The sequence below is a fragment of the Geospiza fortis genome, unplaced genomic scaffold, assembly GCF_000277835.1.
Source record: "Geospiza fortis unplaced genomic scaffold, GeoFor_1.0 scaffold7, whole genome shotgun sequence".
In the NCBI taxonomy this organism is placed as follows: Eukaryota; Metazoa; Chordata; class Aves; order Passeriformes; family Thraupidae; genus Geospiza; species Geospiza fortis.
The window spans coordinates 4,686,902-4,698,193 of record NW_005054344.1 but is presented as its reverse complement, the minus strand read 5'-3'; the positions used below and the strand labels follow the sequence as shown (position 1 = coordinate 4,698,193).

Genomic DNA, 11,292 nt, shown 5'->3' with positions numbered 1-11,292 from the left:
GACAGAGAATGAGTTCTTCCCTTGCCCCTTCGTTGTGCTACTGTCTGTGCAGGACTTGAGTGTCATACTCCAGGAATTCTCACATTTTTGCCAGTGCTTTGCCTTCCAAGCTCATCCCATTCAGAAACTCCCATCTGTGAGGTGGGAGGGAAATCTGGAGAAGGGATAGTTTGACTGAACACCTGCTTTGTTTATCGCTTCCTCTAGGAGGGAAAATGCAGCCTTGCCTACTCCAGGGCACCAAGCCTGTGATTGCAGTGCATTTGTGACTCCTGTGCTCTGCAGGCCAGTGTACCTAAATGTGATAAAGATGGTACTCAAACTTCTGTACAGAATGAAGTAAACCAAAGTGTGTTAATTATGGTGTAGACCTTTATTAATTCAACTTTTATACAAAGTGTACTTCAAAGTGATACAAAGTGTTACCATTTCTTATGCACACTAGAGATTAAGATCTGTTGACTGCTGGTTTATCCTTGTGCATATAAAGGTAGAAAATGTAAATAGACTGGCAGCGACCCATAATGCTGGAAGACAGTTCAATGTTTACTCAGTTAATAGAAAGTTGCATAGAATTGTAGGTCTAGATAAAGGCATCTTCTGCGTGGTAAAATCTCCCTGACCTACTGTACTCCACCTGACAACAGTACAGGAGAAGGGCAAGGCTAGTACTGCTCCTGTCAATACTACCCAGCACTTCGAAGGAAAGTGGCTGTAGAGAAGCACCATGCCAGAAACATCCAAGAAGACAGCACATGGAAAATTTCATTTGCAAGGCTACCTATTTCTATAAATTGTAGGAACTCTTTGCAACCAGGGACTATTAAAATGTTATTTCATACAAACACCTAAGAACAGTTCAGATAAAAGCATTTTTGGCCAGCCAAAATACATCACTGTAGCAGGTATTTTGCTTGACTGTGCATTTCCCTTACCTTCTATGCTGCCGAGAAACTCTTGTTTATGCAAGTTCCACATACCTTACTTAACCACTTGCTCTGAGCTCTGTTTCTGAATCTCCCAGGCTTGGTACTGTGACATTGTGTATCCACCTAACTGTGGACCAAAATTTAATCTCCATTTAATTCTAATGCCATGTTAACTCCCTGCCACATGCTGGCAGCTCACACTGGTAAGCTGGCTGGTGGCACAAGCTGGTGAGGCCACATCTCTGCTTTTGGGCTGAAGGAACAGTCACACCACACTTGTTCTCTCTCTTTGCTCTCTCTCTTCCAGCTGCAAAGAGACAGAAGCAGCAATTCAAAATACAACAATATGCACAGTTACTGGTACACTTGGAGCAGCAGTTCCACTTGTGAGGAAATGGAACTGATTAAAGTGTGATTTAGTATGAGAACAGTAATACCAGTAATTCCATGCTGGAATCCTCCTGTAATGCACTTTCAGCAGTGTCTCATATAATGCTAAAGAATGATCATGACTAGGGAAGTATCATTTTCAAGTGAATGTCTTTAACTTACGTCAAGTCTAGTACAATATTTGGAGTCTTAGTTTTTGTGAACAGGATTAACAGACTATTTGAAAGACAGAAAAAAATCCCTTGCTGCTGCCAACTGCTATTAAGAGCTGCATAATACATGAGACTGGAAAAGCAAGAAGTAGATGAAATATTAACATAACGGGCTATTTAATGTCAGTCTAGTCAATTGTAAGACAGGTCAAATGATGATGATACTTCAGCAGTGCCACCCTGTGAGGGGTTCATTAGCAGAGGAAAATCTGAAGTGCAGAACCATTACCAACCCAGAGGAATGGCATAAAGCTTAAAGTCACCAGAGGGATCTGATGCCATTAGCTACTGTGTGCCTATTTAAAACATCTCTGAAAGTGCTTGTTTGCTGCTAAAGGAAACCCAAACTGAGCCCATGCTGCAGCTGGTGGACCCAAAGCATTGCCACATTTCCACATTGGAAGTTCAGACTGTCAGAGCTTAACAGCGCAGCAGGAAGTCCTTCCTTGCACTAGGACATGTTTTCTCACAGTTTCATGTCCATCACTTAGGAAAAAGACAGCAGGTCAAATGCTAGGTAAACATTAAATAAACCCTATTTCCCATACTAGGAGGAATTTAGTCAGAAATGTGTGGGTGAAGTTTCTAAAGCAAACAAATGCAGAGATCCCATTATGGGGAATGCACAGAGCAAATAGTTTGCTTTCTTCTGTGGTCAGAACAGAAAAGATTGGGTTACTGCCCTCTGACTCAGGAAAGATGATCCAGCTCATCAAGTTCTAATGGATTCTGAAGTAATTTTTGTCTTTACATTAGGCAAAGTAGATAAAGTCACATCACAACCACACAGTTACAGTACACAGAAAAGCACTAACTGAATCTAATAGCATGAAATCTGGTGCTGCGAAAAAGCTTGAAAATTAGTGTGAATGCTGCAATAATGTCACACAGGGCACAGACACTCACAGCTTGCTTGTTCAGAACACAAGAACAAACAGCGTTCTTACTTTCTACCTATTGCTTTAATACACACTGATGTAAGTGAAGTGACCCCTCAACATTTAGTGTGAATGAAGGTCTTCCCAAATTATAGCTACAGGTTTACTGCTTTAGGTTATTAAATATAGCTGCTTAAGAGATGTGCTATGGCATGAATTGGTGAGATTGCTAGTGCCCCAAATACTCTCAATTACTTTACAGAAGAGCTATTTATGTCAGTTTTTAAATACACAAGACCAGTTTTTAAATACGCAAGACCTGAATATGTGCACATCTGCCTCAGCGGTACTAATGAAAGGGCAAGTTAGAAGGATTTATTAATGCCTGAAATTCAGACAGCACTGACCACAAATCTTCTTAATGTAGACTGTGCTAAAGAAGATTGCTGCCTCCCTCTTTGGTTATGCTATTAGCTATAAAAGCATTGCTCTGAGCAACAGCAAGGCATGCACAGTAATGTAGTTGCTTTCTAAATGATAAAATTAACATATTCGGGTTGTTGAACCTGCACACATCTTCCTGAGCCTCCAAAACTGATTTAATGCATTCAGTAAACAGAAGGCCAGGCATCTCTATAGTTAGTCCACTGGTGAGCTGAGAATATGGCTTAGTTATACCACTGAAAGCAACATGAACAGGCTGTGTAAAAAGTTTGGAGAAAGTCTTTGAAGAGATTTCTCATGCAGTGCTTATAGATAAATGCCTCCTTGACTTGTGGGTCTGTTAAAAAATCCTACTGCAAACTTTGAATCATAGAATCATCAAGGGTGGAAGAGACCAAGTTCAACTGTCAACCCAGAACTAGCCCTGCAACCCCTAAACCATTAACCATTGCTCAGCCCCAGATCCTGACAACTCTTCAACACCTCCAGGGATGATGACTCCAACCAGCTCCCTGGGTACCCTATTCCAATGCTTGACCACCCTAACAGTGAATTTTTTTTTCTAACATGTAATCTAAATCTGCCCTGTCTGAGCTTAAGGCCATTTCCTCTTATCCTCTCACTGTGGACACAGTAGTAGAGACCAGTCCCCACTTGGCTACACCCTCCTTTCAGGGAGTTGTAGAGAGTGAAATGGTCCTCCCTGAGCCTCCTCTTCTCTAGACTAACAAACCCAACTCTTTCAGCTGCTCCTCACAAGACAAGCTTTCCAGACCTTACATGAGCTTTGTTGCCCTTTGCTAGACATGCTTCAGCATTTCAATTTCCTTTTTAAAGTGAAGGGCCAAAACTGAACATAGCACTTGAGGTGTGGCCTCACTAGTGCCTCACCCAATCACTGCCACACTATTTCTGATACAGGCCAGGATGCCACTGGCCTTCTTAGCCACCTGGGCACACTCTGGCTCATATTAAGCTGGTTGTCACCCATCACACCCAAGTCCCTTTCTGCTGAACAGTTCTCAAACCACTCTGCCCTCAGCCTGTAGCACTGCATGGGGCTGCTGCAACCCAAGAGCAGGACCCAGCACTTTGCCTCGTGCACTTGTGCTTGGCACATGGATTGAGTTTGTCCAGGTCTGTCTGCAGAGCCTTCCTACCCTTAAGCAGATCAACACTCCCATCTGACCTGGTGTTGTCTGCAAATTTACTCAGGATGCACTCAATCCCCACGTCTAGATCAATAATAATGGTGTTAAAACAGGACTGGCCCAAATACTGACCCCTAGGGAACTACCACTAGTGACCAGCTGCCAACTAGACTGAGCTCCATTCCCCATCACTCTCTGGGCCTGACAACCAGCCAACTTTTTATCCACTGGAGAGTCCACCCATCCAAGTCCCAAGCAGCCTGTTTTCCTAGGAGGACGCTGTGGAAGATGGTGTGAAATGCTTTACCGAAGCCTAGATAAACAACATCCACAGCCTTTCCCTCATCTTCTCAGCAGGCCACTTAGTCATATGAGATCAGACCAATCAAGCAGGACCTGCCATTCTTCAATCTATGTTTTCTGGGCTTGATCCCTTGGTTGTCCTGCATGTGCCATGTAATAGCACTCAGGATGATCTCTTCCAGAATCTTGCCCAGAGCTGAGGTCAGGCTGACAGGCCTGTAGTTTCCCACATCATCCTTCCAACCATTCTTGTAGATAGGTACTATATCTGCGAATCTCCAGTCACCTGGAACTTCTCCAGTTAAGCAGGACTGCTGATAGATGATTGAAAGTGTTTTGGCAAATTCACAGAATCACTAGGTTGGAAAAGACCTTCAAGATCATTGAGTCCCTCTTTCCATGAGAAATTTCTTCCTAATGTCCAACCTATATTTCTCTTGATACAGCTTGAGACTGTGTCCTCTGGTTCTGTCAGTTGCTGCCTGGTGAAAGAGACCAACCCCCACCTGACTACAGTCACCTTTCAGGGAGTTATAGAGAGTGATAAGGTCACCTCTGAGTCTCCTTTTCTCCATGCTAAACAACCCCAGCTCCCTCAGTCGTTCCTCACAGGGCTTGTGTTCCAAGCCCCTCACCAGCCTCATTGCTCTTCTCTGGATGCACTCAAGCATCTCAATGTCCTCCTAAACTGAAGGCCCAGAACTGGACACAGCACTCAAGGTGCTGCCTCACCAGTGCCAGTGAGTACTTTTGCCAGTTCCCTCATTACTCTGGGGTGGATCCCATCAGGGCCCATAGCCCTGTGTGTGTCTAACTGGCACAGCAGGTCACTAACCACCTTGTCCTGGACTATGGGGGTTTCACTCATGTGTCCATCAATAACTTCCATGTCAGAGAGCTGGGTATCCTGAGGACAACTGATCTCAATATTGAAGAATGAGGCAAAGAAGGCATTAAGTACCTCTGCCTTTTCCTCAACCCCTGTCACTACACCACCCCCTGGATTCAACTAATGGTGGAGACACTCCTTCACCCTCCTTTTGCTTTCAACGTACTTATACAAACATTTTTTGTCTTTAACAGTAGCGGCCAAAGCAAGTTCTAGCTGGGCTTTGTCCCTTTTAATCTTCTTCCTACATGACTTTGTGAAGTCCTTATAGTCCTCCCATTACCTGACCCTCTTTCCAGAGATGATATATTCTCTTTTTTCCCCCCTAAGTTCCAGCTTAAGTTCTCTGTTTAACCACACTGGTCTTTTTCCCATACAACTTGTCTTTCCACACATGGGGACAGTCTGCTCCTGAATATTTAACAATTCCTTTTTAAAGCACATCCAGCCTTCCTGGACTCTTTTGACCTTCAGAACTAACTTCCAAGGGACTTGGTCAATCAATGTCCTAAAAAGGCCAAGGTCTGATCACCAAAGTCCAAGGCAGAAGTTTTGCTGGCGCCCCTCCTTACCTCACCCCATACAGAAAACCCTAACAGTCTGCGGTCACTCTGCCCAAGATGGCCACTGACCATCTGTTCACTCATCAGTTTTTCTTAGCCCACAAGCAACAGGGCCCCTCCTCTGTTAGTCTCATTTACCAGTTATGTTAGTTAGCTGTCTTCCACACATTCCAGGAACTCCCTAGGCTGCTTCCGCTCTGCTGTATTTCCAGCAGACATCTGGCAAGTTGAAGTCACCCATGTGCACAAAGGCTGGTGACTGTGACACCTCAGCCAGCTGCTTGCAGAAGGCCTCATCAGCCTGTTCCTGGCTCATGGTCTCTAAGGGACTTCCACCATGACGTCTGCCCTGCTGACCTTCCCTGTGATCTTCATCCAGAGGCACTCAACCTTGTCATCTTCATCATCAATTTCAATACAACCAAAACACTCCCTATTGTACAGTGCTACCCAACCACCTCTCCTGCTCTGCCTGTCTCTGCTAAAGAGCTTATACCCAGCCATTGCAGCACTCCCATGATGATGGTCATCCCACCTACATAGTAAGTTTCCTGCTGTACAATGGCTTCCAGCTCCTCCTGCTTACTGCTCACACTGTGTGTTGGTGTAGTTGTACTTTAGCCAGGCCAATGTAGTTGTACTTTTGCCTGCATCACAGACCTAGCTTCATCTCTAGTGATCCTCCCCTTTCTGAGGTGCATTTGACTGGTACGTTTGCCTCAGGGGAGGCAGAGAATGCTCTATCAGTCAATCTCTACCTCAGATGCTCTAACATCCCTTAATCCTTCCACCCCCACTTTGAGTTGTACTGCTAAGCAGAGCAGATCATTGACCTACTTACAGCCAGGTGTTCTGTTACCCTCTGATGACAATGCCAGGCTCTGGCACTCCCTGAAGACTGCTTGAGCACTAACACAGATGTCTGAAGCCCAAGTAAGTGTGCAAATATTCATCTCTTGTGCATATCGAGTAGCCTTAAACCTGCCACAAGAAAATTAAGGATACTCTAGATATCTATATATACTTTAAAGACATTGAGTACCAAATGACTGGTCTTATGCTTAAAAGATCCTGTAGAAATACCTGACAGTTTCACATATAAAAGCTTCAAATTTTTAAGTAAGAAGCAGATCCATTCCCACAAACTCAGTTATTCACACATCTGTTTAAAGGTTATTCTACTACCTCAGGCTTTAGTATTAGTCTCTTAAATGTGTTATCAGCCTCAGAAATGAGAAGAAGCTCTAAAGCAACAATCAACCTCACCCAATGCTGTTACATAGCAGAAGAATTACAATTTAAAGTGCTTGCTTTCCACCTTTGAAATAAGACCTTCTACTGACTACAAACAAACAAAATCTTATTAATTTCTATTACTGACTCACTAATTCTACTATTCACTTTTCCTCAAATTAAGTACATCCCAAATGGTCACATTTGCTTTTTTGTTTCAAACAGAGATACTGAAATGTTTTTTCCTTCCTGGTCCATAACAGTCTGTATCTTTGACTTTAAAAGGCTGTAGTTTCAGTCTTGAAAGATTCCTGTAAGTGATGCAGTAAAGAGAGAACAAATCAAGTCTCCTTTCCCTTTCTATAAAAACATTAGCTAAAAATATGTCTTCCAATTACTAGTTTTAATGACCAGTATTCCCTCAGGGAAAAAATCTTCTGTTTGTTTTTATGGCCCCAAAGGAAATACAGTTCTAATTTAGACTTAAAAAAACCCCAGGTAAATCAGAAATTATATAAAGTTTACCAATCATTCAAAGAAAGTAGTTTGCCAGAAGCCAGTATTTGAAGAAAATGCTTTTTGAGTTTAGTACTATTTAGATAACTGTAACTTCCCTAGGTTTTCTTTTAACACTCTCTAGACGTGTCAAAGGACGGAAATTTGACTTCCTGCTTCCCTCTGTAGTAGTCAATCTACAGTCCTTCTGCAGCCCCTTCAGCAGCTCCATTAACTCCCGTTTTTCCAGCTCTGCCTGCTCCAATTCCTGGCGGTGCTGCCTCTCTGCAGCCATCAGAGACCGTACATCTGACATCATTCGTGACATCTGACTCTGAAATGCAAACACAAATTTACTCCAAGAAACAAACCCTCTTCTAATGTGGTGCAATGAAGTTGAACTGGCCACACATGTTGGGTGATGGAATCCTTGGAATAAAAACCACCAAAAAGTTTTTTTTGATAGTGCAACAAGTGTAAACAATTTGAGACACAATCCAGCATTCACCTTGTGGGATGGTCTTGTTCTAAAGATTCCAGTATGTTTTTCAAAAACATTTTGTTTGCATATTTTGTTTCTTATGAAGTATGATAAGAAACAGCCAATTTACCTACGTGCTGCTTTTATTTTCTATTTCAAGAATCCAAACAAAATATGGTTGTGGTTATGTTCAGATACATTCTTCAAGGATTTAACATCAAATCCAGTAAAAATAAAACTGTGAACTATAAATTTTAAAAAACTTTTTAAAAGCTTTAAAAACTATTGCTTTAAAAATAATTTTTCTGTGACATAATAAAAAGAGGATGAATTAAAGGATAAGACAGCCTTGCTTATTACTTGATGAAGTTTACTGTGAACCTTTCCAACCTTCTGATCACAGTGCAAATACCACTCTTGGCAGTAGGGCTCTGTGTCAGCTCTGGATGAAGCCAATTTGAACAGCAATTAAAAATGGAGCTGAACGTTTAATTACATCCAGTTTGTGATGCATACTCTACATTTAGGCACTGAAATCAGTTTCAGATTGATCTGCTGGCAATGTTACACATGCACAGAACACAGGTGGAGTACCCAGGTGAGCTCCAGTGAACCTGAAGCAGTAAACCACAGGAATACAGAATCCAGCCTTCTTCTCCACAGAGATAACCTGGCAAAGCTTTGATGGTTTTGTCCCCCATACCTAATGCCATTTTCCGCTGTATGAGACTTTATTTACAAAATAAGAAACTGCTACTGGGAAAAGCAAAAAGCTAGACTGTTAAGAGAGGGAAAAAAAAAAGATTGTATTTACCTTTAGTTCTTCAATTTCATTTTGCAGAATACTCTCTTTTTGGACCATATGCCTTCTCTGTGAATCTAACCTTGACTCCATCTCATGTTTTGCCTCCTCCACTCTGCAGATCATTTCTGACCTAAAAAGTTTATTTCTCCTTGTTAAGTCTTGTAAGCAGAGAAAAGAATGATCTTCAAAATCCAGAAAGCCTTCTTGCAGCCAAGCAGACTGAACTGATTCCCATCAAGCTCTACAGGATGCCTCTGTAGAGGCATGATTTATTAATTTAAAAAGAAAAACACCATAAAGAAGTGCATTGTGCCCAGGGGCATTAAAGTGCCCATGAGGAGCCTATAGAGGGACAATCAAATCATACTCCTCAAATAAAATATTCCCAGAGCTCAAGAAGGTGTATTTATGACTTTAAGTGATTTTCTGCTGTTTGCCTACAGTACGTGCATGCTGAGTGTTATGAAGTAAGAAGCAGCCAAGATAAAAAGTCTGAATCCTATAGTACTGCTAAACATTTAAGGAAGTGAGCCAGCCTGGGTGTGTGGACATGGTAGGCACTTACAGACACAGTTTAGTGGTGGGCCTGGCAGTGCTGGATTAATTTCTGGACTCAATGATCTTAAAGCTCTTTTTCAATCTAAATGATTCCATGGTTCTGTGTAATCTCGTTCACTTTTATGGTGGACACTAAATGACAGTATGCAGTAAACTGTTACAGCCTAGTCACTCACACAGCTCCACAGCCAAAACCAGATGGCACTACATTAACCTTTTGAGTTCAGAAACCAGGTAGCAGAATCACTTGTGTCTCAATGCATTTAAACCATATCTGAGCCTGACTTCACAGCAGTGTTCAAAAGCACAACACTTAGGAGCTGAAAAATACAAATGGGAAGGAGCATGAGCGGGGGAAAAAACCAAAGTACAACTGGAATATAGCGCAAAGGGAAAGCTACAGAAACCTACATAAGAGGAAAACGATACTGGTAAGAAGAGTCATATTCATCGACTGTTCATCTACCAGAACTTAAAAAAACCATCAAAATTAGACCTTCAGTGGTCGAATCTACCTGTACCTGCCAAAATACTTACAGATTTTTATCTTCTCAATCTGTAAGAACATAAACTAAATACAATTATTAAATAACGTGGCTTCGTCTGTATAAGAGGCCAATGGAAAAATTAAATTGCCAACTTCCATTTTCTTAGGTTTTTTGTCATTTTAAATAATAAGCTTACAATTCTGTTCAACTGCAAGCAATGGTATTTTAAGATTTATGGTAACTTGGAAAAAAACGCCCAACAACAAAAGAATCAAACCAGCCAGAATTTAAAGTCCATGCTGACACATGATAAAGTTCTGGCCCGTTAGCATCAAGTAATTAATGGCCCATTTAACACATACCAGAATCCAGTGCTAGTATTTCAAAGTGCTTCATGCAGTGACTTTCAGCCCAGCCCAACCCAGCCCTGAGAGAAAGAGAAGCTTTGTACCGAAGCAGCTCCAGCTCAGTCCTCAGCTCTGCCACACAGTTGTGCTGCGTGTCCTCGGCGCTGAGGATGGTGAAGCCGCAGCCGTTGGGGCACTCGCGGCTCCGGTACTCGCACACCGCCAGGTGCCCGTCCAGGTTACGCCGCTCGATCTGCACGGTGCAACCTGAGCAGGGGGAGCAAGGCAAGACAGCATCTACAACAAAAGCATTCTCAGTCATTCCAAACAAAAACACTCAAGAAAGGAAGCTGAGAGAAGTGATTTCCTTAGGACATGAAAGATGACAGTTACACATACGTAGCTACTCATACAACGCTGTTAAGAGGTCTCACTAAGATACTTATCCATTAACTGAGAACACTGAAAGGCTGGAAGGAGGTATTTTCTGTATTTTCTGTAAAGTCCTCTACTGCTGGTCTGGCATTAAATCAACTTCAGCAATGACAATCCTGATGCCAAGCTAAGACACTAGCAGCTTGCCTGCGCTACCATTGTAGTTTGCAATTTATAGACTGGAATTTATAAAGAATACACATGTGCAAAAATATTATGCTATCAAACTTAAAGAAAGTCCAAAGATGTAGTAAAGAGAGATGCGGGTGAGATAGAATGTAAACTTGTTTTCCAGACAATTTGTTGGTCTTGTCCATAAAAAGTTAGAACATTTAATAACTCATACAAAGATAGAAATATTTCCACATAAATTCTAAGATACAAACTTTGCCGTTCCGTAGTGATTAAAAGCAAAGCGGAAAGAATCAAAAATAAGCACTATATAAACTATTGCTATATTCAACTCTAAACTTGAAGTTTGTAGTCTCAACTTATGAAGTCAAACTTAGGAAATTTGTAGTTTAATTGCTGAGGCTCACTTTGTTGAAATACACACTTGCATTAAATTTGAAGAGAATGTCAACTTAAGGAAACTGAAACAATGGAGTATTGAAACTTCTCAATAAACCAAGCCAGAAAATGACTTCTCTAGAAGAGCTTTACTAATAGGTGTAATGATTTGTAATTGAGG

At 41.8% G+C, this 11,292-nt stretch overlaps 1 protein-coding gene across 3 annotated transcripts in view; it reads right to left on the bottom strand.

Moving 5' to 3' along the window:
* Nucleotides 1-350: 350 nt before the first annotated feature.
* Nucleotides 351-11,292, bottom strand: part of LOC102042349 (RING finger protein 151-like) — a 14,474-nt gene continuing 3,532 nt past the window's right edge. The window contains exons 4-7 of one of the 3 annotated variants that reach the window (XM_031058531.1): nucleotides 10,271-10,463; nucleotides 8,783-8,903; nucleotides 7,607-7,821; nucleotides 351-1,236 (exon numbers count right to left, since the gene is read on the bottom strand). In XM_031058531.1, the coding sequence (XP_030914391.1) occupies nucleotides 1,125-1,236; nucleotides 7,607-7,821; nucleotides 8,783-8,903; nucleotides 10,271-10,463 (641 nt within the window). In that variant the 3' untranslated portion in view covers nucleotides 351-1,124. Of the gene's footprint in view, nucleotides 1,237-6,313; nucleotides 7,822-8,782; nucleotides 8,904-10,270; nucleotides 10,464-11,292 lie in introns of those variants that run through there. The other 2 variants (XM_031058532.1, XM_005422898.2) reach the window with 2 other exon arrangements.